The sequence below is a fragment of the Prunus mume genome, linkage group LG4 (assembly GCF_029339155.1).
Source record: "Prunus mume cultivar Tortuosa linkage group LG4, ASM2933915v1, whole genome shotgun sequence".
Lineage (NCBI taxonomy): Eukaryota > Viridiplantae > Streptophyta > Magnoliopsida > Rosales > Rosaceae > Prunus > Prunus mume.
This window is the reverse complement of record NC_142701.1, coordinates 16,286,742-16,312,621: the sequence shown is the minus strand read 5'-3', so window position 1 is coordinate 16,312,621 and position 25,880 is coordinate 16,286,742. Positions and strand designations below refer to the sequence as shown.

At 37.5% G+C, this 25,880-nt stretch overlaps 5 protein-coding genes across 6 annotated transcripts; 3 read left to right on the top strand and 2 right to left on the bottom strand.

Annotated features, from left to right (window-relative positions):
* Window positions 1-631: 631 nt before the first annotated feature.
* On the top strand, window positions 632-2,092 carry LOC103327256 (Ribosomal protein L7Ae/L30e/S12e/Gadd45 family protein). Its single transcript, XM_008229557.3, has 5 exons — window positions 632-951; window positions 1,059-1,106; window positions 1,197-1,263; window positions 1,383-1,715; window positions 1,836-2,092. Exons 1-5 carry the CDS (start codon window positions 887-889, stop codon window positions 1,917-1,919), a joined length of 597 nt encoding a protein of 198 aa, XP_008227779.2. The 5' UTR covers window positions 632-886; the 3' UTR covers window positions 1,920-2,092.
* Window positions 2,093-2,334: 242 nt separating this feature from the next.
* On the bottom strand, window positions 2,335-10,175 carry AGY1 (Albino or Glassy Yellow 1). Of its 2 annotated transcripts, XM_089050303.1 has the most exons (20): window positions 9,384-10,175; window positions 9,016-9,088; window positions 8,607-8,813; window positions 8,116-8,218; window positions 7,816-7,996; window positions 7,475-7,693; window positions 7,018-7,131; window positions 6,816-6,929; window positions 6,413-6,580; window positions 6,024-6,199; window positions 5,382-5,448; window positions 5,107-5,253; window positions 4,934-5,029; window positions 4,781-4,849; window positions 4,515-4,616; window positions 4,183-4,434; window positions 4,017-4,084; window positions 3,541-3,658; window positions 2,892-3,131; window positions 2,335-2,786 (listed from the first exon to the last, which is right to left on the bottom strand). In XM_089050303.1, exons 1-20 carry the CDS (start codon window positions 9,795-9,797, stop codon window positions 2,634-2,636), a joined length of 3,081 nt encoding a protein of 1,026 aa, XP_088906429.1. In that variant the 5' UTR covers window positions 9,798-10,175; the 3' UTR covers window positions 2,335-2,633. The 2 variants fall into 2 exon arrangements, with proteins under 2 accessions (XP_088906429.1, XP_088906430.1); XM_089050304.1 differs by lacking the exons at window positions 9,016-9,088; window positions 9,384-10,175 and having other exon boundaries at window positions 8,623-8,763.
* A 754-nt stretch (window positions 10,176-10,929) lies between these two features.
* On the bottom strand, window positions 10,930-16,403 carry LOC103327257 (Sec23/Sec24 protein transport family protein). The gene is given in 7 exon segments (XM_008229560.3): window positions 10,930-11,392; window positions 11,511-11,582; window positions 11,687-11,803; window positions 12,969-13,708; window positions 13,711-14,788; window positions 15,135-15,655; window positions 16,205-16,403. Coding segments are annotated over 6 exon segments (2,628 nt in total). The 5' UTR covers window positions 15,618-15,655; window positions 16,205-16,403; the 3' UTR covers window positions 10,930-11,254.
* A 3,619-nt stretch (window positions 16,404-20,022) lies between these two features.
* LOC103327258 (large ribosomal subunit protein uL24z) lies at window positions 20,023-20,724 on the top strand. Its single transcript, XM_008229561.2, has one exon. It carries the CDS (start codon window positions 20,080-20,082, stop codon window positions 20,518-20,520), a length of 441 nt encoding a protein of 146 aa, XP_008227783.1. The 5' UTR covers window positions 20,023-20,079; the 3' UTR covers window positions 20,521-20,724.
* A 1,918-nt stretch (window positions 20,725-22,642) lies between these two features.
* LOC103327259 (NEFA-interacting nuclear protein) lies at window positions 22,643-24,726 on the top strand. The gene is made up of 7 exons (XM_008229562.3): window positions 22,643-22,823; window positions 22,912-22,986; window positions 23,080-23,137; window positions 23,299-23,354; window positions 23,651-23,713; window positions 24,172-24,240; window positions 24,366-24,726. The coding sequence occupies exons 1-7, from the start codon at window positions 22,767-22,769 to the stop codon at window positions 24,618-24,620; spliced, it is 633 nt and encodes a 210-aa protein (XP_008227784.1). The 5' UTR covers window positions 22,643-22,766; the 3' UTR covers window positions 24,621-24,726.
* Window positions 24,727-25,880: the final 1,154 nt, after the last annotated feature.

Below are 25,880 nucleotides of genomic sequence, written 5' to 3'. Positions count from 1 at the left end.
GAAGCAGGCAAAGCAAGGAAATTTGTCATTAACATGAACCTTAGCAATGGCAATGCATAATGCCATTTTGTTATGAAAATGTCATCTCTTGTAACATTTCATCCTAATATAAGAAAATTTCTGTGAAGGCTATTATTATCATGTAGTAGTATCAAGTGATAGTAGAATCCATATACAGATGACATGCATGCAAACTTTAATGACCATCTTTTATTATTTCATGTTGTCTTCCTTTTTTTTTTCTTTTTTTTTTTTGGATATAAGTGATAGTCTAAATTACAAAGGAGAGAGGTTTCTCACAACTAAGATGCCATGTGAGTTGAACTCAAACCTCTTGTCTACAAGTCAAATTTCTTTTTCACTGAGCACATCTCGTTGGCACACATATTATCTTTTAGCATGACTATACTATCAAGTGGAAGAAATAGTTCCACTGCTACCATCTCTATGAAATAAAGTTTACAATATTTTGACATTTCACAATTCTTTTTCCGCACTCACAAAGACTGCAAGAAGGCTAAAATCTAAGGGTTAAAATATCTTTACCTTTCCTTTTTGAACTAGTAACCATACTATGAGCTGAGATGCGGTATTTTCAGCCTTCAGATTTTCTTTCCGAAGATGTGGATGGTTTAGATTTAAAACTAAGGAGAGACAAGGACAATATTTAGAGGATTCTGGGCCCCTAGCGCTAATTTGGTGCCTTTTGTTGGTCTCCAATATCTCCGAATCTGTAGGCCCAACGCTTGGCGCTTTCCATTGGGGCATTGAATTGAGGCTTATGGCCCTCCCGGTATAGAATTTCACTTCTTTTTCTTTTCCGTTTTGGTAAAGACGTTGAGCAGGCTGGTTGAGGTCTTTCATCAAGCAGGCAGTGTGCGTAAACATGCCACCCAGAAACAAAGACTCTAAAGGGCGCATCATCCACGCTTCCAAGTCCCAAGACCAAGAGTACGTGGGTCCTTCCTTTGGGTTGGGTGTGTGGCACTTTTGCGTTCCAATTATTTTAACGACAAATAGGTTGTTAACTTACTTACTCCCTGTTTGTTTACATGCAGTTGCTATGAAGGGGAACGTCTCGATCGTCTGCTCCAATCAATTCAGAGGTTACGTTATGTTATGAACTTTGACTGATACAATATTATCCATGAAAACATCTAAAATATTAACTTGAATGGTATTTTTGTTTTTCACAGAAAGATAGAGTCAGCAAGACTTATGATGGATGATAGCAAGTGTTTACCCGAAAAGATGTGGTTCAAGGTTTGTATAATTGGATTCAGATCATCATATCATATTATCATATATGTATGCTTGATTACGTGTTCGTGTTTGATCATCCATAATAAACTGATACTTTTTTTTTCTTTATATTTTTGTAGCAACAATTTGCAATAGGGGTGAATGAAGTCACTCGTGTCCTTGAACGCATGCCACCAGTGACACCAATGGCGTCAATGGCAATGGCACCAACGACGCAGCCATTGACGCCATTGGCGCCAAGCTTAGCTTCTAATCGTACTAAAGCACCATACATTGGGCTTCAGGCTGTTCTGATAGCTTCTGATTGTAATCCACGATGGCTGTCAAAGCATCTGCCAAGCTTGGCCCTGTCAAGGAAGGTCCCCTTGATCTTTCTCAAAGATAACAAGGGAGCTTCTTTAAGATTGGGTCAACTTGTTCAACTTAAAACCGCCATTGCCATTGGAGTTAAGGTAAACTATAGTCTATATATATGCCTCTCCATGTCACCTCAAACCCCTCTTACTTAGATTTATTTTATTTTGTGCTCCAACTCAAAGCATTTCCTTTGAAACATACTAAATTGTCTGCAGGCCAAAGGAAATGCCATCAATCAACTTATTGAGGAAATTCTCCGCGGCAATACAATTCAACTTGGAATTGAATGCCTCAACTAGACTCCAATGCTTACAACAGCACATGGGCAAGTCCAGAGATGAGCCTCCTTTCCTTTGTAGATGTTGAAGAAAGCAGTCTTTCTTTGGTCATGTTCCAGTGGCTTGTCCAAATAATCATATGAATGACTGACTGTAGTTAACTTGTTACATATTACTGGCCATTTCTTGAATTACTTGATGTCTGGAGGAATCTTCAATTTCACAGCTCTACAAGGTTGTTTCACACTTAACCATTTGTGCGGCAAGTGGCAACCAAGAGGCCAGGAGAACTTCTTAATGCAGTACGTTACTTGAAAACCAGATTGAAATCGCATTGCCTGTTGCCCATGATTCCGTGGAGTCCAAATCCAGTACAATCAAGATCCTTCCTTAATTTCGTCAGCACTAAGCTAATCAAACCAATGAATGGAAGAAATACAGTAATCTTACAATTTCTTCTCATTATGATTAACAATGTACTTGCATCCCACACCTAAGTGTTACAACGAATTTGTCAATCTTTGGCCCACCTTTTTTTAATAATACAGTATATAAAACCCCATCCCCCTTTTTCTATTTTTAAGAAAATGTTTTAGAGATTTTGCACCCTGACTCCAAAATTTTACTTTACAACAAATTGTACAGTAATATATACCAATCAACATAATGGAATGATGCTTCCATCTCTGGACCTCTTCCTTTTGAACTTCTACAGGGAATAACCATGTGTAGGTTTCAAGCACTAGATTGGGGGTTCGCAGCTGCTGAAGAAGACTCAATGGCGTTAACTGGATCAGGGTTATTATTACCCCTACCATTTGTGACAACTTCTGTTGAACTCTTATTCTCTCTTTGGTCTTGATCCTTCTTTACCAGCACCGGTTGAAACTGCCAAATAATAAAACACCAAAAACAAAATCAGAATTAAAAATTTGGTATGTTTGACCAACATGTTTCTGATGAAAAAGTTTTAAGTGTTCATTTAATACACACCTGGTATATGGAATATATAACATTTCTTCTTATCTGTGCCATCATCTCTAAGAAAAGATTGTAGCCTTCAAGCTTATATTCAATAAGTGGATCCCTTTGTGCGTATCCACGTAATCCCACAGCTTGCTGAACGAACTTAAGTGCTTGTAAGTGTTCCTTCCACAAGCGATCAATATTGCTCAAAACTAAGAACCTTTCAGCGTCCTTTGTCAAGCCTGGTGCTTTGCTCTCGATAATATCCTGATACACAGATAAAAAAATATCAGGAACTCATACCACGCAGAACACAAATGAGCAGAATTATATGCCTCTCAGAACATCACTATCAAGCCTAGTTTGCAAACCCAAGACTAGTCTTAACAAAAGATGGCAATCAGTTGTAGGACTTGGTGTGCCATTATATATATTCAACTTAGGAAAGGTCACAAAACTAACTTCTCAAAGAGCTACTCACAGTTCTCAGCAGCAAGTTGTGATTATCTTATATGTCAGAGTATTCATTCATGGCTCACACATTTAGCAGAATTGTAATCATAATTACCAGAAGCTTCCCCATCTAATTATAATGAAACATCACTCCAAGTGTGCTGAGATCAAAAAAATCCCAATAATCTGGAAATGCCTTCTTACGGAAACTTATTATACTGACCCTTTTCTGCAAATATGCTTCACGACCACGGCGACGAAGGTAGTCCTGCAAATCCTCGTAACTTGAACACTTGCTCCTCAGCAAGTCTGGTGTCAAATCATTCAATAGGTAGCAATATCTAAAGCCAAGGAAATATGTTGTCATTAGAAATCTTTTTAGAGCCAAATCAAACAAGGAGATAAATCATAGAATTGACATAAAAAGAAGATTTTTCATGCATAAAGCAACCTTCATCAAGAAAGTAGGAATTCACATAATAGAACTTAACAAAACTCTGGCAGTTACAACAATTTAAATAGTTAATCTTCTTTCATTCAGATGTACTTATACAGTAATAGGTTTTCTAAGAGAATTTAAAAACTCAGCATTCTGTAATTGCATGGTACAATAAGAAAGACATGATGCACCACGATTCATCTGACAATCTTTTCCTTACAGTTTTTGCACAAGCACAGAGATTGAAAGATGCAACTTACTGTTGAAGTTTCTTGATGAGCTTCTCAAGATCCCAGCTTTCTTTTGAAGCATCTGAACCAATATTTGCCTATTTATAAACAAAATGATTTCACAGACCCAAGAATCAGAGACATCTTTATTAAAAACATATATATAAAAATAAAAAAAATTGCTTGGCCCACATACCTCCAAGATATCATCCATTGTTAGTTCAGCATATTCAATTATAAGCGATTGGAGATTGTCAGATTCAAGGGCCCGTCTTCTTTCTGTGTAGACACGGTCTCTTTGGCTGTTTAAGACTTCATCAAACTCAAATAATTGCTTTCGGATGTCAAAAAAATAATTTTCCACTTTCCGTTGTGCTTCATCTAGTGCTTTGGTCAGCATCTTGGACTCAATTGGTAGGTCTTCAACTCTAAAAGCTCTCATTAAACCCTACATGTTGCAAAAACAATCGTCTGTTAGCAGGCCTACAGCAGCATTAGCAATTAGAAACCCAGAATCAAAGTTTAAACCTGAATACGGTCTCCACCAAATATGCGAAAGATATTATCTTCAAGACTTAAGAAGAAGCGAGAACTTCCAGGGTCCCCCTGCCTGCCAGTTCGACCACGCAGCTACATAGATACAAATTACTAAAATCAATTTCGAGGCATGCTCTCTGGCAGGAAAACTCATGTCTAAAGCATGTTGAGAAAACAAGGAAATTCAACTAAAAACAAGTCATAGAAGAGCCTGAGCTAACTGAAGACAGTATAACTAATCTTTCCAAGACCTAAACCTGATTATCAACTCGGCGAGATTCATGGCGCTCTGTCCCCACAACATGAAGCCCACCAGCTGACACAACCTGTAGAAACGTAGAAATATAAAAAACATAATCAAGACTGATACAGAGAGTTGGAGAAAATTTATTTCGTGGAACAAAACTAACCTTCTTCCTTTCTTCCTCTGTGTAGACCTTGTATTCTCTAACAATTTCTAGAAAGGCACTCCGCAGTTTGGCTATGACTGGATCCTGAGCAGGGGCCTAACGAATGCAAAGATTTAGTCATCTCCAACCAGCAGTATAAGGAGAGAAGTTCCAGATAAGCGTCAAAGATTCACCTTTTCACAAGAATATGACAGACGCTCCTCTGCTTCAAGCTCAGTTAATGATCTCTGACCCCAAGTGTCAACAGCTAACTTTACAGCTTCCTCAGCCAACTTGGTCTTTTCATTGGACAGTTTGCACGGAAATAGGTTTTCATTCACCTGGAAAAGTCATTCTGAGTTTCAAGATAATAAAATCATTGAACAATGCGAGTTTGTGTTTATAATATCTGAACTTTTGTGTCTAAAGTAAAACAAATTACAGATCAGGACAAAAAGGAAAAACACACCTTCCATGTTTTCTTTGGGGGAAGTTTTTTCACTGACACATAACCGCCTTCAGTTAGCTTTACAACTCTGCAAGAAAATTATAAGCAGAATGAAATGTATGTTTAACCGTAGATAACTTTTGAAAAACAAAAACAAAACAAAAGCCTGAGGAGTATTTGAAAATAAATTATTATAATTGCCAGAATACAAGACCCCATGCAACAGACTCAAATAAACTCAGTGGTAATTGATTCTTCCTTTAATGCAAGTTATTCTCAATACTCTAAAATATGTTTCCTAGGCATTGATCAGCAGACTATGTTTGTCCTCTGTTATGTACTATTTCATTTTCATTTAATGGAAGTATGTTTCTTATGAAAAAATAATAATAAGAAAAGATCTGAAGACTCTAAAGTAGAATGGAAGTAAAATGTTCAATGTTGAAATAATATTTTATGTTTATTGAATTTTTAAGAGCTAAAGTCCTAGTAATTGTTTTCTATGACTAACAATCTTCTAGGCAGTATTGATGTCTGGTAAACATTTAAGTCCAAGTTTCCAACATGTTAGCACTAGAGTCCAGACCGGGTGTCTAAGGGTGTAAACTTTTACAGGAAAAATAAATATAAATAAAAATATTCTTGAAGCTCAGATGATGATACCTTGGCATAAGCATCTCCCGAAGCTTCAACCTTGCCATAAATTCAGCATTCCCACCAAGGATAATGTCAGTTCCTCGACCAGCCATATTGGTCGCAATGGTCACTGCCCCCAGACGACCACTTTGGGCTACAATTTCTGCTTCCCTTTCCACATTCTCTGGTTTTGCATTGAGAACCTACATAAAAAATAAACAAAAACAAAAATACTAAATTTCCTCTCACAAAGGACATAAAGTATTCTACAGTTTCTAAATAAAATTTTCCAAAGTTAGAGAAACAAAAATCAATTAAAGATTAACTTCACTCTCAATTGTACATCAAATAATTTAATTATATGTACAAAATCCCTAAGTAATGAACTTAAACCATAATGACAGAGGAGACCACACCTCATGGGGAATTCCAACTTCTTGCAACTGCTCAGACAACGAGTCACTCTGCTCAACACTAGTTGTGCCAACAAGTACAGGACGACCTGTCTTGTGCATTCTAGAAATCTCTACTACAACTGCCCGCCATTTTCCTGTAGTTGCCCTGAAAACTACATCGGACTCATCCTGAGAAAGAGATTGAAGAGATGATGAGAAACTTGAAAGGCATTGTACCTAATTATAGTAAAATAAACCATCACCTCTTATGCAAATCTACTTATATTTTTTATACAAGGTATTCAAAACTAATTATTAAACCACTTATATATGAGAAATGGAAATAATAGTACATATTTGTAGCACAATTTTTATAGCCTGGTATCATCATTTTATAATGGTATGCTAGAACAGTATAGCATACCTTTCTAATCATAGGCTTGTTTGTTGGCACAATTGTAACTTTAAGCTTGTATATGCTTTCAAATTCTGTGCTTTCAGTTGCTGCAGTGCCAGTCATCCCACAAAGTTTCGGGAACTGTACAGGTAAATTAATTAATTAATTTCAAGAACATAAATTTCTAGAGATGCAACACTTATTGAGATGAGAGATAGAATGCTCCAACCTGGAGAAAGAAATTTTGGTAGCTAATTGAAGCCAGTGTTACAGTTTCATTTTGAATTGGCAGACCTTCTTTTGCTTCAACCGCTTGGTGAAGTCCATCACTCCATCGCCTCCCCTAAATGACAAATAACAAGCCACTATAATCCTGCCCCGTGAGAGATTAACAAATATAACCTTAATGTTTGCCACAGGAAAGTCAATATACTGCAAATTGCAAATTTTATAAGATAACTCTACATGAAAAATGTTTTCTGTTACGTGTAAAGTGTTAGAGTAAAGACCAGAATAGGCTAAATAGTTAATTAGCTGTATATTAGTTGTAATGCTACTAGTATAGTTGACTTTTATACCTTCCTTATTTGTACCTATGGCAATTAGTTTATATACCAGTATAAAAAAAGGAGATAATTATTTTGCCAACTTCTAACAAAAATTAAGAAAAAAAATGCACTAATCACCTGCATAACTCGACCTGTAAACTCATCAACAATAAGAACCTCTTTGCCACGAATGATATAGTTTACATCTCTAAGAAAGAGTTCTTTCGCTTTTATTGCATTCAGAACATAAGATGCCCACTGCTCTCGGGGATCATATAAATCTTTTACACCCAGAATCTCTTCAGAGTCTTCATAACCCTGTTCTGTGAGCAGAACTGTTTTCTGCTTTTCATCCACCTGCAACAAAAAGCTCGGTAAGAATATAACTAGAACAACTAATTTACCATTAAAGGCACCTGGAATTTATGAATCCTTTCAAATAGAGAAACTTCTGCTTTCAAATAATACAGCAGTCCTACAGTGTAATGTATCTCTCGCTCAAAGACTGCGGCAATCTTTGCAGCTTTATAATACCGATCGCTAGGTTTTTCTGCAGGTCCAGATATTATGAGAGGTGTCCTTGCTTCATCAATGAGGATGGAATCAACCTCATCAATTACACAGTAGTTGAAGTTCCTCAAGACAAGCTCCTCAACACTCTGTACATATGAAGAAATGCATTCAGCTAGAATAATATAGTTAAACATCAAATGGATTGAAATTATTCGCAACAAAGTAACATAAGACGGAACTAGCAAATAAAGCAAGAATTACTTTCCGTGGCCAGATTATCTCTCAAGTAATCAAAACCAAGCTCACTGTTGGTAACGTATGTGATGTCACATAAGTAATTCTCCCTTCTTTGTTCACTTGTCATATTCTCTGCTCACGGAAAACATCCAGTTGTTAGGTAATTATTTCAATCTTAATTAGAAAACAAGCAATATGTAGAAACAATAACCAGCAACAATTTTCAGTCCTAGAAAAATTTCAGTAAACCTGCAAACAAACAATAACTGACCAAGAACTAGGCTCTAAATAATATTTTCAATAATCTTATTTTTGAAAAATTAAGTTCCAGAATATTAAAATTAAGTAGACTGGGAATGATTAGACTTTCAAATTGCAGGAAGAGTGAGGCATCAAGCACTCAATTGATCAATTTCCAAGTTTCTAGGAGCTAGCCTTGCTCCTACATATCAACCAATAGAAATGGATATAGAAGGAAACAGAATGCAGGGTACAACAAATATATAAGAACGAGACATACGCTGGATTAGGCCAACCTTCAATCCAAGGAAACGAGGAACTTGGCCAACCCACTCACAATCCCGCCGGGCCAGATAATCATTGACAGTAACAACATGAACACCTTTTCCAATTAATGCATTCAAATAAGCTGGTAAGATAGCAACAAGGGTTTTTCCTTCTCCGGTTCTCATTTCAGCTATTTCCCCCTTATGAAGGACAATGCCACCTAAATGATCAAAAAGTAAGATCCGATAAGTGAAGGCACAATCATATACATATTTTAGCACAAAGGTGGTGTTCCTGTTGCGACAATGAGTGATGTAAATAAAGATATAATAGCAGGAGCTTAATTGAATGCTCATTCAACTATCTTGACGGGAAGGATTGAGCAAGATTCAGATAGTATGCAGAGGGTGAAGGATATCTACCTATGAGTTGGACATCAAAGGGACGAAGGCCTAAAACCCTCTTCGAAGCCTCTCTTATGACAGCGAATGCTTCCTGAAATGGTAGTGCTTCTTTGGTTATAAATATACTGAAAGCAAATATAGCACTTAAACTATAAATGAAAAACTAGTAAGTAAGCCACAGTTACACCTTAGAGGAATTGGTTCGATCATTCAAACAATCATCATTAAAATAGTTATCCAACAATAACAATTCAGTAGCATCCCCAGACTGAGCAATAAACACATTCAAAGACACAAAACCCATGTTTAATTACCATGCTAGAGAACACCACAAAGTGAGGATAGAAGATATAATAAACGAAGCAACAAAGTTTCAAAATGCTCACAGGTAAAAGAGAATCCAAAGACTCGCCCTGCTTGGCACGTTCTTGAAAGAGCCGTGTCTTTTCTCTCAGCTCAGAATCGGAGAGTGCAGACATCTGAGCTTCCAAGCCATTGATGACAGACACGGTGGAGGCATACTGCTGCCTCGTGGACTCGCCAGTGTCAGTCCCTTTGAAAATCCCACCTAACAAACCTCCCAACGAAGCCACTGCTTGCATTCGTCGCCTTCTTCGACTTGCCATTCTTGATGTTTTGGGCATTTGAAAGGTTTTTCCACCGAAAGAAAAGGTACCCAATTGGGATTTTTTGAGGTCTAGGAGGGTATGGGAAAGCTTAGAAGAGCACAGGGGTGACAGTGAAACACAAGGGTGATGATGCTTCACCAGAGGAGACTCACACAGATGTGTCGCCGCCATTATTCCTTCCGGCTATGAAGTCAGGGATTCAAATTTCCTGTCTTGAATTCACAACCACTTGTTTATTGAGAAATGGATGAGTTTCATTTCATGCCGTCTCTGTTTTGAAGAAAAGCCCAGGATCCAGAGGCTTGTTCTCAAGTATGAAACGAGAGGGGATAAGGTGGGTGAGTGGGGGAATTTACGTTCAGTACCCAAAAAGAAAAAAAAGATTACAGAACATGAAGACAAAAACCGGTTTTTTTTCCTTCTTTTTTCTTCTTTCTTTCTCACAGAAATACACGTTGTTAGATTACAGAGATAGAGGAGCAAATAATGGACAGCAATTAGAAAAAATGGTTATTGTTTAGGGATCATATTAGCTACTTGGAATCATCTTCATCTTCGTCAAGTAGAGACCTTAGCTCGTAATTTTTTTAGTGCAACGGTTATACCGTCATATAGGTCCGATTTCTACTGTGTTATCATGTCGATCATGGAATTTGTGAATCTAATCTAGTCCGTCAATTTATCGAAATTTATCACTCTTTTTTGTCAATGAAAATTGACCACAATTGGATTTGATCAGTCGGTTTGGAGGAATAGGATATTTAAAACAAGAAGCAAAGATATCACTAGTGATCCTTAGCTATATAAATATAAATTGAGAAGAAGACCTAGCTAATATCAATTCCTCAAATAACAATGGCAAAGACGATGGAGCAAACAGAAGAAACTACTGAGAAAAGGAAAAGAACAAAGAGATGAGGAAACAAAACAAGAGAGAAGCTAAAGAAGGGACGCGATGCAAGTTTCACAAAGACGAGCAAGAGTTGGTTGCGCTGAGGCGACCACATTTGGTGCTTCTTGAGAATACCAAGAAGAGAAATTATCCAACCAATCATATCTTCTGAAGACATGTACTGATCCAATAATTCAATGCTAAATTTTCAGAGTGCTCGACATGGCCATGTAGTTCATCATCATCATCATCATCATGGTAACAACGTTAACGGTGGCGATGGTGAAGGCAGTGAGGATGTTTCACCTTCGATTTGTCCTACTACCAATACCAATACCAGTGGCGCCTTTGATACATTTAGGACATCAGTTCTCTTCTTTGCATGAAGAGAGGAGTTACAACAAACAGAGAAATCACTCAAGTCCAATACCTTTCTTTTTTCCATGAGTATATAAATAATCCATTATTCACTATTAACACTTCCTTCTTTTGCCTCAGCAGCATAAAATAATCATTCAGCAACTACTGGATGATGTTGATGGTTCATCACATTGATGATGATGGGAGCTACATCATTTGCTGTCAAGAAACATCTTAACTACAATTTCCTCCAACAGTGAAAACGAAAGAAGAAGAAGAAGAAAAATTCCTTTGCCACAATTTCCTCTGATACAACTCCCAACGCTACCTTCCTGAAGCCGCATTATGCCAATAAGTTTAACAAAGTAAAGATCATCTAGCTTGGTTCTGGAGGCACCACTCTCAAGCTTCGTACCCACTCACAGAAGCTAGGCTCATCAAAATTGAGAAAGCTGCTTTTCAGCTTTGTCCGCTGTTCTGTTGTCAAAGTTCGTAGCTGCGGGAATCTTGCCTCCTGCAATGCCAATATGCAACAGTTAAATTCGTGATTCACACCAAATTAAGTAGGAAACCATTTAGGATTGTGGAGAAAACTAGCCACATTCACCCCTGTTTATTGTCTCCACCCTCACCTGCTCATAAGGAGGATCCTTGTGTGCCGGTATGAGCCGCGATACAAAATATCGAGCCTGAGAGCTTCCTTCCTGTTTCACAACCAAACCATTAGGTTCATCTTCATTATTTCTAGGCATAGAAAAAGGCAGAGGAAATTGACATGGAGCAATGAAAGACTATAGAAAGGAATAACCTTGAATGAAAGGATCCGAGGAGCTGGAAACCGCAACTCCGTGAGCTCTTCAGCTAATGTCCTGCAAGCCGCTAATGCAGCTGCACTTTTTCCGTCATCAGCAGCAAGTTCAGCACCCTGAATAAACCAGTTAAAAAAGTGTTTAAGGTGAAAAATAAGAAAATAATAAGAAGCTGAAAATATCAATTGTATTTCTGAACAGAGAAAGACTCAAAGGAACAAAAGAAACCAAAATTTGAGTTCAAAGACCCAGGAATGCTCTTAGTGATGCTCAAACAGATGTCAAAAGCTCAACAATACATACATTTCCAGTTTATGGTCATCGTATGAATTCTATATCACACCAGGGTGATCAGCACACCCAGCCTTTATTATTTTTTCCTATTCCTTTTGAGAAAAAGTTTTTATTACAACTTTACTTTTGTTTTGTGCAATAAGGAGGAACAGCCAAAGCCCAAAACCTTCAAGCTCTCCATAAGAGATATAATGCTCATAAAGAAGTCAAATATATGCTCTTTTCCCAAAGGAAATCCACTTCCTCCCTATTCTGTTAATTGTCTGAATTAAAACAGTCCAATAAACGACGGTGACTGAAGATCATTGCAGAGTAATCATCTTCTTACTAGCTCAACTCCCAAAAAATAAAAACCGGTACCCAAAAAGTAGTAGGTTCTAGGTCAATCTCCCACAAAACTAAACAATTGCAAGTTGGTCCAAACACGTAGTGAACAAGCAATGCAGAAAAAAAAAATCTGAATACTTTCATCATCATATTTAAATAAAGACACCAATGTACAGAACAAGAGATGAACATGCATAAGTCTTCTTTTTAGAGCATCTCACAAGTATTATTTTTCCCAGAGGCCACAAACGAACCAAAAATCTGAACCTTAGTAGGCACATTATTAGCCTCCAAATCATATCAAAAACAGGTCATCAAGATTTTCTAACGAGTAAAAGAGAATGATTTAGAAAATTCCAAAATTATGAATAGTGATACAACTGTCACTGCATGTGACCGCATTTAGATTCTGCACTTACTTATACTACATAAGTTCATATATCAGAGGCAGAGAGTATTTCTGATATTTTTTGAGGCATTGATAGTAATAATGTTTTTCAAGGTAAGCCCAAATATGTCAGAAATTACAAGGTTTTGGCCCTTCTCGTTAGCAAAACAAAGCAGTAGGAACAAGAGAAAAAAGGGGGGAAGGGAAGAACAGGCAAAAGGCAGATAGATGCCACACAAAGAATGACAATCATATGAGCAGAAAGGACATACCAACCAAATGTAGACATCTGTGCCATGATCAAGAACAACTGCTGCATCTGACTGCATAGCAAGGTCATAAGCTGGTAGTTCCTCAAATGTTCCCCCTTCCCGATGCATTAGACAACGAGGCGCTACCATTCGGAGTGAGAGATCAAAGGATGCATTCAAAAACAAGTTCCGCAATACAGATCTCTCATCTTCATGGCCAACAATACTTCCCAAAAGTGGGCCCCTTCTTAGATGAAACAGGAGCTCTGGCAATAAAGAGACCTCCTTTGGGAACCGATAAAGCTTTGACTTTGGTGCTTGAGAACCAAATTTCATAGCAATATCTTTAATTCTTTCATCTATTGTTGCTCGCATATCAATTGCATCAGAATAATTTTTAGCTCGCAAGAGAGTCCTCTTCGCAATAAGAACTGCTGCCACTTCATCTTGAACACTTGCAAGATATGCTGAAACACTATCAACTGTTGGCAATCTAACAGTAATTACTCTTGATATATCCGCTTGATACACATTTAAATACTGAATTGTAAACTGGAAGTACACATACTCGGTCATAATGTCCCTCTTATTTTCCAAGGAGAGTGAGAAGCTCTGTGTCTCTTCAACACTAAGCATTTGTATGTAAAGAGAAGTGTCATTTTTGAAGGTTTCATGAGTGTCCATATGTGCCTCTTCACCAGGACCCACGACTTGAGTTATGAGAATATCATCGGAACAACGTATTGCCAAGAACCCACGAAGCCTGCTGCCCTGGTAGATGCCCTTTGCAAGTTCACACCAAAGGCTTCCCCAAAGTCATCATGGAGAACAAAAACGCCCCCAGAAGCTTTTGCAAGAGGTTGCAAAATAGGAACTCTTACAGGGCATGTCCCAGCGCATAGAATGTCAACTACTGTATTGTGTCGGTGTGCCTCGTGACCCAGATGCTCCATCCATTTCAAAGCAGTCTTTTCCATATGAGGATAATTTGGGTGACTGAAAGAATGAGGAACAGATCCAGGACCATATGTATTAGGGCCACCAGCACAAACAATGATTCTGCTATTACCTCCAGACCTTTTAATTACTCCTCGAGACATTTCTCCTGATGGCCCTTGAACTATAGCAAGAGCAACCTCGACTGCAGTGCCCAGGCACCGATCTCTAGAAGCTTCTGGAATCTTCAATTTGTATGGCCTCAATGATGAAAATATGGCATGTGCTACAGGCAGTGAAGCATGCATTGGAGACAAGTATATACCCGTTCCATATATCAATGCCTTCAAGGAATCCTGACTTGGTGATTTCTCTCCTGGAAGCACATCAGCAGATGCAATCGATTCCTCTGAAAAATCATAAACTGATACTGTGCGACCATAGAGTATTATTCCAATTCTCGTTGTTGGGGGAAGTGAATCGACAAAAGCATGCAAGGAGCTTTGTAAATCCCAGAGATGTGGTTCATCCAAACACTCATCTATGACAAGAACAATAGGTGCAGACATTCTTGAATCAGCAACTGGGATAAAACCGGGTCTGTTGTTCCCAGTGTGAACATAATCAACCATGGGAGATGACAACTCTGGAAAATTACAAAGATCTTCCTTGCTGGGAGCTATGTATTCGCCCTCACTTCCATTCAGGTCTCGGCAAATTACACACTGCCACTGACCTGAGCCTAGTAAGATATTGCAGTAGATATTCGCATAAGCTCCGCAACTGTGGCAGCGATGAGGATCACGTTGTATTATCTGAGGAGCTGGTGAAATCTCCCTTCCAGGTGAAACCAATGCCCCAAAACCCAAACTGGGTATATTTGCTTGTTTCTTCTGTTTCAACACCTATATAACAATATGGGTAGGAGAAAGGTTCGATTGAATTTTTAACTATGTAGGGGAAGAAAATAAAATCTTTTCAAGCAAAAATTATTGCGAAAATGAGATAAAGAATATATGATTACACTACACAGATATGGAAATCTAACATGTCCTTACAGAAACACTTATTATGCATGCGTGGTGAAATAAACTAGAGTTTTTAAGTTTAAGAAAGTAAAAAAATCAACTCAGTATATATATGTATACAAATGTGTGTGTGCGTGTAACATCATCCAAAACACGCTACATTACTTAACAAACAGATAGTGAAACCATAAAGGTTGGAAACCAAAGAGAACAAGAAAGATACCTTATGAGCTGAGAATAGGACATATGGTGATTCTCCAACAGAAGCTATATCATCCTCTGCAACATTAGAAAGTTCATGCTGCAACTCAAGTGACCCATTTGAAAAATTGAGGGGCGAAGATGTTGGCAAAGATGAGCCCGGGGAGAAAGCAACTGGCTGAGGAGTTGCAGGTGAAGCACGAAAAGGCACAGCAGCAGGCCGGACAGGGGAAGTAAAGACAGGAGGTCCAGGTGGAGTACTCAAATGAGGAATAGGGCTGCCAGTTTTCAACCCATTAGCTGGTGATGGTGCATTTGGGGTTTTGAGTGATGGAGAAGGAGCTTGATCCTGTTGAAACCTTGGCACAGGAAATCTGGGGGCTCCTGGTGTAATTAAAGGTGGTGGAGGTATGGAAATTTTCTCGGGGTCAGGAGATGTTGTATCTGGGTGTGAGGGAGTGATAGAGACAGAGTATCCAATGGAAGGCTGCCGTGGATTAGCCATCAAAGATTCGAAACTTTCTCTCTTGAAAACTAAAAAAGCTGAGACAGGATCGATAATTACAATTTTATAAGGAAAAGCAGCAGCAAATTATGTCGAAACCCAGTCTTAGAAAGTGAGGGCTTCAAGTTTGAAGGCAAATTAAACGAGTTATTCATATAAATTGAATTGAAGGATGATATGAAGCAGTGGGAAAAGTAGATGCACACATGGATCTTATTGAAACGCAAAGATTTTGAAGAAAGTATAATCAAATTGGAGGCCTTTGATAAGCAAAAACCTCCTAGAACCCCAGTCCAAAATTAAGAGGAAAATGAATGAAATGAAATGGAATGGAATTTAGGGCAACACGTTACTGGGTCCCGATCATTTTACAGTAGAAGCTTCTTCTCACTGCTTAGATATCCGCTCTTGTACACAGAAGTCAATCTAAGACAAGGAGAAATTCACAATTGCGAATTGATTCAATTGGACTATCTATGAATGTAAATGTAATCAGGGAAAGGATCTAGGGTTATATAATACATTGAGAATCGGAATTCAGCTGGAATTAAATCAAGAAGCAAAGAAGAAATTATAAATTGGCGTACCTGAGACTGACGCTGAGAGAGAATTGGCGAAGACTCGAATGAGGAGGATTGATGAGACACAGAATCTGAGGCTTTTTTTTTTTTTTTTTTTTTTGAAACACAGAAAAATCAAAGACCCTCTTGACTTGAAGAAGCTTTCTTTTCTGTCCTTCTTGGCCTTTGCCCCGTGTTTTTCTTAATCTTTTTTTCTTCTTATATATACGTTTTACGTTTTACGTTTTAGGAGGATTTGGACATGGAAATTTGGGAACCCATTTGCGGTAAAGATTTTTACCTTACGATTTTTGTCACCGCCTTGCATGCTTGGCACCGCTTCTTGTTTTGATTGGAAACAACCAACTCATATAAGCCAACAGTGTTTCCTGACGTGGCCATCCAACGACGTCGTAGCTTGGCGCTCGCTTTTGTAAACCAAATTACTAGCAGTCCAACACCAATTCCTGACCGGCTCCAGTATATATAGCTGCATTCCGCTCATTTTTATGGCATGCTCCAACTTGGTAAGAACTTAGGCACTGATGTGGTCTTAAATGAAGGCACTTCGATGTTTGAATTAGCACTAGTGTGGTTGTGGGTTGAGGGATTAATTCGATAAAGTAAGAGTAAACGTGATAATTAAATATTATTGTTGCATTGGGGCAACTACCCTATTTATAGACACGAGGCGGGAAGCACCCCTTGCAATTTCTTCGATATAGGACTAATAGCATTGCTTGTTGTGCCGACATGTGTCCTTAGGGTTTAGTGGCACACCAGCGCTGTGTCTAAAAGTTGTATGCCAAGTGACTAACCGAAAAAGGAGCTTTGTTCCTTCTTCATACCCAAGGTGAGCGCCTTCTCTTTTCCTAGAGATGGCAAATCCTTGCAGGAGCGGGTCCTCGTTGAGTTCCCGACCCTAACAGGAGGAGATTTCGAGACCAAACGGGTATCATAACGGGAATCTCTGAACTTGAAAAATCCCCGACGGTTATGGGGAGGAGATGGTATTGGCATCCCCATACCCGAACTCGACCCAAAAATATATATATATATATATTTAAATAAATATATAATTATAATATTTATGTTTAACCCTAAATTAACCTCTCTCTCCTAATTCTTCCTAATCTTCTCTGGAATTTCATATTTATGTGATTTTAAATAGTTGAGTTGAACTTTATAGTTAATTTGGATGTGTTGAATGATAATTTAATATGAAACTTAATGTTAAAATGTATGATAAATCTTTTTTATGCAAAAAAAATGGGGAATTCAGTGGTATGGGGATAGTCCCCCAACGGGAACGGGACGGAAATTCCCCGAAACCTAGTAAACGAGGATGGGTTCGGTGGCGGAGGCAGAAATGGAGAGCGAGAACGGGGATGATATTGTTATATCCGGCCTCTACCCAACCCATTGTCATCCCTATCCTTTCCCGAAGAAAGGTTTGATGTGGCCATTTAGTTTGGCAAGAGGCAGGTTTGGCGGTTTCATGCCAAAAAGGCATTCGACATGTGTGGTCATCACCTTACTGTTAAATTCTTACCGATTATGCTAGGGCATATGTGGTTCAAACACAATATTAAGTTTATTTTATTAAGCTACCCAAGTTTTAACTTTAATATACTTGGCTCATGAAGTTAATGAGCAGCTCATATGTTTTTATAAGACAAGTTCAGCTTGGTTTAAGCTCAAATTGTTTGTTAAAACTTGAATTATAAAAGTTATATTTTTTTCCCTAAAGCTTGGGTCATAAGTTCTTCCCTAATAAAATATAAAATATGGAAATTTTACAAATCAATCTCAAAATGTCCTTACTCCTTTTTTGTTGGAAGAATAATTCATGTGTGAACTATCAATTCTTAAGTGTAAGTAAGGAGTGGCATTTGATCTAAAAAATCTGCATAATGACCATATCGGACGGATGGTTTAGTTTATGTTGGTTAAATTTATTTTAATGAATACTAGACTCTTCCGTACGCGCTTCCGCTCTTGTGAAAGGTTTTTTTAAAATTTAATTTAGAATTTAAAAATATATTGGGTTGTTGGGTTCCATAAAAATATGATCCATTATCTAATTTTTCTTTTCATTTTAATTTTTTTTAATATAAAAAAGTTTGACTTTACTATATATAAAGACCCACCCAGCGCCTATGCACCACACGTCAAACAAGTACAGTCGTGCGGCTATACTATTATAAAAATAAATAAAAAAAAGTATTGCCGCATGTCTATACTATTTTTAACAGCAAATAAGGGAAAAACTAAGAATAGCCGGGCGGCTATACGATTTCTTTTTAGTATATATCATTTGTATTCAATAATATGTGAGAATTATGTGTGTAATGGTTAAGTAATATATATATATATATATATTTAATCAAAAGGTTAGCCTTGGGCCTCTTGGGATATGTGATTTAAATTAAACCCGATTAGTTAATTAATTATTTGAATTATTTTAAAAATTCAAATATCATATAATGTTTTGATTTTGCCCCTGTAAATTCGCAGAGAACATTCATATCATTATTCTTGTATAGCCGCATAGATAAACACACAAATTTCGCTAGTGCTAGGACTTTGATTTAGAAAGTTGTATACGAGTGGAGCAAACGCCATATTTAATTTCATTATTCTATTTTCAGTTTAAAATATAATTACTAATTAAAGTAATTTAAAAAGGCTAACATATTACTTAATTACATATATTAAATTAAAGAAGTAGGCCAAAAAATAAAAGTAAAGAAACTAATTATCTATTTTTTAATATCTTTTTAAAAAATACCTGTCGCGGCGAAGGTTGATGAAATTTCGATTAAATTTTCATTTTAAAGCGTATAGCCGCATGGCTATACGATATACAAAAGGACGCGCCAAGGCCTAGGTGCCACGTGTCAAACGCGTAAGGCCGGCCGGCTATACTACTTTGGAAAAAAGGAAAGCGTATAGCCGCCCGGCTATACTATGTCTTAATTTTTTAAAGAATATAGTATAGCCGGGCGGCTACTATATATACCAGCGCCTATGCACCACGCCGCCAAACCAGACGGCCGTCCGGCTATACTATTTAAAAACAATTTTAAAGGGGTCGACGGCTATCCTATTTTTAAAAGCACATAAGGAAAAGCTGAGTATAGCGGTCGGCTATACTATTTCTTGTTAGTATATATCAGCTTTTCTTAGTTGCTTTAAAAATAGTATAGCCATGGCTATACTCGTAATACTCGTTTGACGCGTGGCGCATAGATGCTTTAGGGCGGTCTTTATATATACATATATAATATAGTCGACCGGCTATACTATATTCTTTTTAAAATTTGTTAAGAAATAGTATAGCCGATCAAAAATAGTATAGCCAGTCGACTTTACTTGTTTCATACATGGCACCTAGGCCCTAGCGCGTACTTTTTTGTATATATAAATAATATAGACATGCGGCTATACGGTTTGTCAAAATTGAACTGAACCAAACTATTATATTGTAATTAGTTCGAACGTAATTTTGAAGTGAAATCGATCCAATACAGACATTGACCACCCCTAATCACACTGAAATGATTTGATCCTTACCCTATACCTAAGCAAAAGTATATGAAGTCCATTAAGAATTTTGTATACTTCTTTTTTATTTTTGTTTTTAATAAAAGAAGGAATTCAATTGAATTTTTTATATTATTATTTATTTATGGTTTTTCTTCTTTTCTCTATTTTTTTCCCGAAATTTTATGCCTTTTCTTTTAGTTTGAAACCCGTCCATGATATTCTTTTTTGTATAGTGTCCCATACGTCGTCGTTTCATTCCCAACTCCTCTTTATAAAGGAACCCAGAAAACCCTAAGCCAAACCTCACTCTCTTATTTGCCGTCACAGAGAGAGCAAACCCTAGGAGAGCGAAGATGAAGTACAATCCAAGAGTGACCAGTTCTCGCCGCAAGAACCGAAAGGCTCATTTCACGGCGCCGTCGAGCGTCCGCCGTGTTTTGATGAGCTCGCCTATCTCGTCAGACCTCCGGTCCAAGTACAATGTCCGGTCCATGCCGGTTCGCAAGGATGACGAGGTTCAGGTGGTGCGCGGGACCTACAAGGGTCGCGAAGGCAAGGTAGTCCAGGTTTACAGGCGCAAATGGGTCATCCACATAGAGCGCATCACCAGGGAGAAGGTCAATGGGTCGACGGTGAACGTGGGCATCAACCCATCCAAGGTGGTGATCACCAAGCTCAGGCTGGACAAGGATAGGAAGGCCCTGCTGGATCGCAAGGCCAAGGGTCGTGCCGCTGCAGACAAGGATAAGGGTACTAAGTTCACAGCCGAAGATATTATGCAGAACGTCGACTGATTTTCTTCTGGTTGGTTATAAAACTAGTTCATTTTGCTGTTTTGGTAGTAAAATTAGCGAACAACGATCTGATGAGTTTTAATTTTAAAATTTTCCCAATTTCAAGTATGGATATGTTTAATGTGTTTTAAGTGTCTTACGCACTGGATTGGATCTTCAGACAGTGATTTTGTGCTGGTTTTTAAATGCTATTATATTATCATATACCGGGCCCTTATTTTTCGCTTTAAGTTATTTGAGACACAGATTAGCTTTATTTGATTATGCTTTGGAAAATCTAGCGCTTTTATATGGTTAAGAGACCCAATTTGTTGTCAATCTGGTCCCGCTATAATGGCACCACGGACACAACCACAACTCAACCTTTTGCAAGGAAGGTTACTGGGTTTGTGTTCTGCTTGTGAATTTAAGATCCATGAATTCTATGTGGGCGCTCATGTGTATTGAGTAGGAAGTGGATGGTGCTATCGGTTTCTTGGATGGTTTTTATCATTTAGATTTTAGACATTAACTAGTAGTATCAGCTGATTTTAACAATCTAATGGACTCAGTCTGGAGTCGCACATTTTGGTTATGGGTCTTTTTTTAGCCAATGCTCCTGCTTGAATGATTGTTACTCAAAATTAGAATCATTATCTCTCGCAGGCATCCGAAAGAAAGAATCGAATCTGAAATACTTAGTTATCCTCTGTGATTTCTTCTTAAATGTATTCGCTTGTTAGATTAGTTAATATTATAATTTACTGGACTCTGTTTATCATAGGGGTTTTCCCATTAGATGAATGTTCATTTTAATAACTATTGGAAGGGGGAAGGACGTGCGTTTTTGCTGAATTCGGTGGGGTGTTGTGTTAGCCTCATTTTATATGCAAATTTGGCTAGTTTCCTTTGCAAAAACCCTTTCAACGGAGGACATACTTGATAGTTCGAAAGTAACCCAAGTGCCCCCAACAACTCCAGTCATAGCAGTATGGATGTATTCTAAAGCTATATGAGCATGCATTTTGAATGTTTGAGATGAAGCTTGTGTGACATTGATAATGCATGAATTGCTTTGGCTCAGTTTTGGCCTCGCATTTTTTCACACAAAATGTGATTTCGTGGATTCAACACCATTCTTTCAGACTGAGAAGCTTAAGCTCGGTAATTGGCACACACTTAAACATCATAAGCTCTACCCTAGCTTAACTATTGGCGTCAAGTTATTCACAATGACTTGTAGATAAAATTTTCCTAGTACGTTTCGGGTCGGCAGAAAACCGTTTAAGTCGACCAAATCAACAAATTTGGGTGGTTTGTTTTGGTTTTTATATAATAATAACAAAAAAATGAATGGAGCAAAACCACAATTTATGAAGAGTTTGATGATCAAGTTGGCCTATTTGAAAACTGCATAAACGGACTCATTCCTGTATTAATGTTCTAATTTCTTATGATGACATTTTTTAATTGGTCATTACCATTTATTATTGTGTTTCATCCTAGACTATAATATCAACTAAAAAGCAAAATCCCTAACCTATAGGAATTCAGCCTCTCACAAAATTTCTCCACATTTTTGGTATAAAGTTCTCTAAACTATTGGTCGGTATAAAGTTTTCTTTGATATATCCTAGAAAACATGGAATTTTTAGTTGCATGCTTAAAAATGGAAATCAACCAAACCAAAGTAAACCAATCACTAAATGAAGTGGTTTAATTTGGTTGTGCTGCTAATTTGAGGCCTAAGTAAATCAACGGGAATCATAACATCTCATTGCAGTTTCAAATTCAAGCTTAAGTTGAACTTAACCGAAGGGGTAAAGTTTTCGGGATCTAACCCAATGAAAAATGACATTGACTTACAAACCAGTAATTTTAGGTTCAATCCCCAACCCTCCCCCTTCCTAACTTTGGGAAGAAAAAAAAAACCTAGGATAAAGTTTTCATTAATTTGTTACAAAAATTCTGGTGTCCAGAGACCAAGGAAAGTCGAAAGCCCAAGCGAAGTCGGGGAATTTAATGGGCTAGTTTGAGCTATCCAAATAGGGAGATTATTGATTGAATGGGCCTAATGTCGGTGAATGTCTGAATAAAGAAATATAAAATATTTAAAAAATTGTTAAATGTTTGTTCGTTAATTATAGGCGTGTAGGTGTGGCAATAGAAATAGACACAACAGAAAAAGCTTATGGTTGTGGAAGCAAAAGACCCCAAAATCTCATAGCCAAAGGTAAAAGAATTGTGACTTCTTAGGATTTTGAGATATGGATGACGATTTCACACGCCCGCCCCGGCTTATGAGCTTCGTTTCTGAAGAACAGGTACTGGAACTACTGTTATCTCTCTGAAAACCCTAAAAATCCTATTGATCTATGATGATAATGCGTGCATTTCCCTGATTTTTGACAGTTGGATGAAGCCAAGAGAACAAGGGGTGAACGGGTTGAGGATGGAACTGCCCAGAGAGACAGACCTCTTTTCGAGGTTCTCCTCTACTTTTTTCATTCTCTGAATTTAATTAAAATCCCTCTCATCTGTTTGGCCCATGAAAAAAAAACTTGTTTCTATTCAATGCAGATTTTAAAAGAAAATAAAGACAAGAAGGATGCAGAGTTCAATGAACGTTTCAAGCACAGTGAGTGCTCAAAGCTCAAACTTTCATTTCTTTCAATACTTGTATGAAAATGAGATGACCCTTTCTTTGGCCTCCATTGCATTTTGTCTGATGAAAAACAGGCAAAGTATTTTGCTATTGCTCTGTGCTCAGAGCTCACTCACTTTTTTAGCTCTTTGCAGGACCACCCAAAGCCTTGGATGATGACGAGACCGAGTTCCTTGATACTTTAGAGAATGTGAGACAACACTCCATGTTTCTTAGTCATCCATGTCATCAGTGTTATTTGCAGTTCATTTGAAACATTTACTTGTTGCATATAAAGTGTCTATGGATTTTCACTTCCTAATAGGAATTTCTAGTTTGTAGAGGTAGTTAAGTAGGATATGTTCACTGGAGTCTTACTTTCTCTTCTTTAATTTCAAAACATTGATAACTACTGTTGTTGGGTGAAGGAGTTAGACAGTCAAGTTGGGTGCACAGCTGAGATACTGCATATTATCACACGTGTTATTTCTTTACATTGTTTTTCAGTCAAGGAAGGAATATGAGCGAAAGATTGCAGATGAGGAAGCCCAACAACTTCTGAGTTTCCAGGTTTGTTTTCCAACCATCTTGGAATAGTTTGACTATTACTTTCCAAGGTGTTTTGTTTGAGGTTTACTTCTTTTCAGAAGGTTTTGCTTTATTTATTTTTCTTAGACAGTATGCTAGAATTTGGCAGTTTCAAAGCTTTTTGGATTATCTTTAAGCTCTCTATTTAATTTGGTAAAACGGTTCACATGAGAAAGTTTTCTTTAAAGCTCGTGAGAAGCAAAACTTTATAGAATATAGTTAGCTGTCCATCTGGCTAGCATATACTTAGTACTTACCTCTATGTATGCATGTTTATGCATATATGCGTATGCTTCAGGGATTTAAGATCTTTCATCTGTTGAAATTCAAGTATGCATGATTATTCTCATACTATATTGGGGCCATAGCCATACAGTTAGTTTTTCAAGATAAAATTCTTCTTGGGCGTCAGAATTTTTTACACCAGTTGCTCTTATCAGGCAGCCGTGGTTGCAAAGTCTAGCATTGTACAAGAGCTTCAGGAAACACCTTCTGTTCCTATAATCCAGGTTGGTATCTCAATATGAGGAATATGAGAGTGAGCGAGGAGAGATACCATCTCCCACTGTTTTGTGGCGATTATGATGGTTGGAAGTGTTAGTTCACATTTCTGAATAAAACCTTCTGCTTGCAGGAACAGAAATCAGCTGGGAAGAGGAATCCACCTCCTCGTCCATTAGGTATGATTATTAAGGTGAAGCCACAAGCAAAGAAAGCTAAAATTGATCAGGGAGGTGTTGAAGAACCCACGAACACAATGACAACCCCAAATGTAGATACAGACAAAAATTTAGAGGTAATGAAGACACCTAATAGTGATACTGATAAGTCCAGTGTTGTTGCGAAGACAGGCCTTGTTTCCTATAGTGACGAGAGTGAAGATGACTAGCAGTTTTGTTCTCTTTATCTTTAAGGAGCGATTAATATTGATTGAACTACTTTATTCTTTCCTTGCCTTTTGATTTTCAATATACACAGAGCGGGATTTAGGATTATCTATTCCACCTTAAATTTATAAAATATGTATTGCGACGGAGAAGAAAAAGAACATATAAAAACTTAGAGTAGGATATGATTTGTGACATGGTCTTTAAAAGGCCTCAAACGCAAGCTCTTATTTCATCGTATATGGCATGCCTCAGTCAAATATATATAAATACTCAAGGATATCTAGTTTAATGCATTATAAGTGAATTATTTTCTGGTATGGAAGCAGGGCCAACCCTTAGGGGAGTCCAGTGAGGCAGTCGCCGTGGACCCAAAATATTTTATCTTGGTGAGGACTCCCATTTATGTTTAACCTTATATTACCTTAGGCGAAAAGAAAAGGCTAGCTGAAGGAACTTAAGGAAAAGAATTTGATATTTACTTAAACCTCAAATAGAAGCCCTCAATCCAAGTCGAAATTCTACAGCGTGAATCATTGACTACTCATATCTTTCAACTTTAACTGCGTGGATTGCTTACATAACATTATGGTCATACTTTTTACAGTTGTTGCATAAGGAAAAAGGCATATCACAAGAAAGATTGAATTAGTTAGCTATTTATCCGGGGAAAAAGGCATGATAGAAGAATATGTAGCATTATTATTAATTATGCTGCTAAAAATGCAAGAAGAGCAGTTCATTTATTTTTTGTTATTCTATATTTGATTTATTTTTGTCTTGTTAGATTTCTCCAAAAACAAAAAATGAGGTCAACTTTTATCTTGTGAGTTCTTGTTATGATTTTTTGTGACTTTATATAAGCAAATTTAAGAAATTATAAATTGAAGGAAATTGTTTTGATGCCTCCATTTCTTTGGGAAATATCAAATTATTATTATTATCTTTCTTTAAACATGTATGGAGTCATCCTAGATAGATTGTTCGCTATTTATGAGGGTTGGAGGTCACAATTGGGTTACTCATGCCTTTTTCTTTTCATGCATTCCTATCCCTTTTTCAATTTTTTTTTTCCAATTTTTTTTATTTATTGAACTCATTGTTGTCACCTGCCCGGTTCCATTGAGTGGACTCGGACTCGGATGATTTGGATTATGTGTCGGAAGATGGGCCCTGGAACAATAAGGGCTTATCATCTCTCTTGAAAGGGGGCGCTCATGTTTTAATCCTAGTAATTCTAGGTTGGATAAATGAGCTGGTTG

Excerpts from the sequence above, each read along its gene's own strand:
- LOC103327259 (XM_008229562.3), top strand. The coding sequence starts at position 22,767 with ATGGATGACGATTTCACACGCCCGCCCCGGCTTATGAGCTTCGTTTCT. Across the intron at positions 22,824-22,911 it reads GCTTCGTTTCTGAAGAACAG|TTGGATGAAGCCAAGAGAAC; the intron begins GTACTGGAACTA and ends GATTTTTGACAG. Across the intron at positions 24,241-24,365 it reads CTTCTGTTCCTATAATCCAG|GAACAGAAATCAGCTGGGAA; the intron begins GTTGGTATCTCA and ends TTCTGCTTGCAG.
- LOC103327256 (XM_008229557.3), top strand. The coding sequence starts at position 887 with ATGCCACCCAGAAACAAAGACTCTAAAGGGCGCATCATCCACGCTTCC. Across the intron at positions 1,107-1,196 it reads CTGCTCCAATCAATTCAGAG|AAAGATAGAGTCAGCAAGAC; the intron begins GTTACGTTATGT and ends TGTTTTTCACAG. Across the intron at positions 1,264-1,382 it reads CCGAAAAGATGTGGTTCAAG|CAACAATTTGCAATAGGGGT; the intron begins GTTTGTATAATT and ends ATATTTTTGTAG.
- LOC103327258 (XM_008229561.2), top strand. The coding sequence starts at position 20,080 with ATGAAGTACAATCCAAGAGTGACCAGTTCTCGCCGCAAGAACCGAAAG.
- AGY1 (XM_089050303.1), bottom strand. The coding sequence starts at position 9,797 with ATGGCGGCGACACATCTGTGTGAGTCTCCTCTGGTGAAGCATCATCAC. Across the intron at positions 6,200-6,412 it reads AAGTTGGAATTCCCCATGAG|GTTCTCAATGCAAAACCAGA; the intron begins GTGTGGTCTCCT and ends TTTTTTATGTAG. Across the intron at positions 4,850-4,933 it reads CAGAGGAAGAAAGGAAGAAG|GTTGTGTCAGCTGGTGGGCT; the intron begins GTTAGTTTTGTT and ends ACGTTTCTACAG.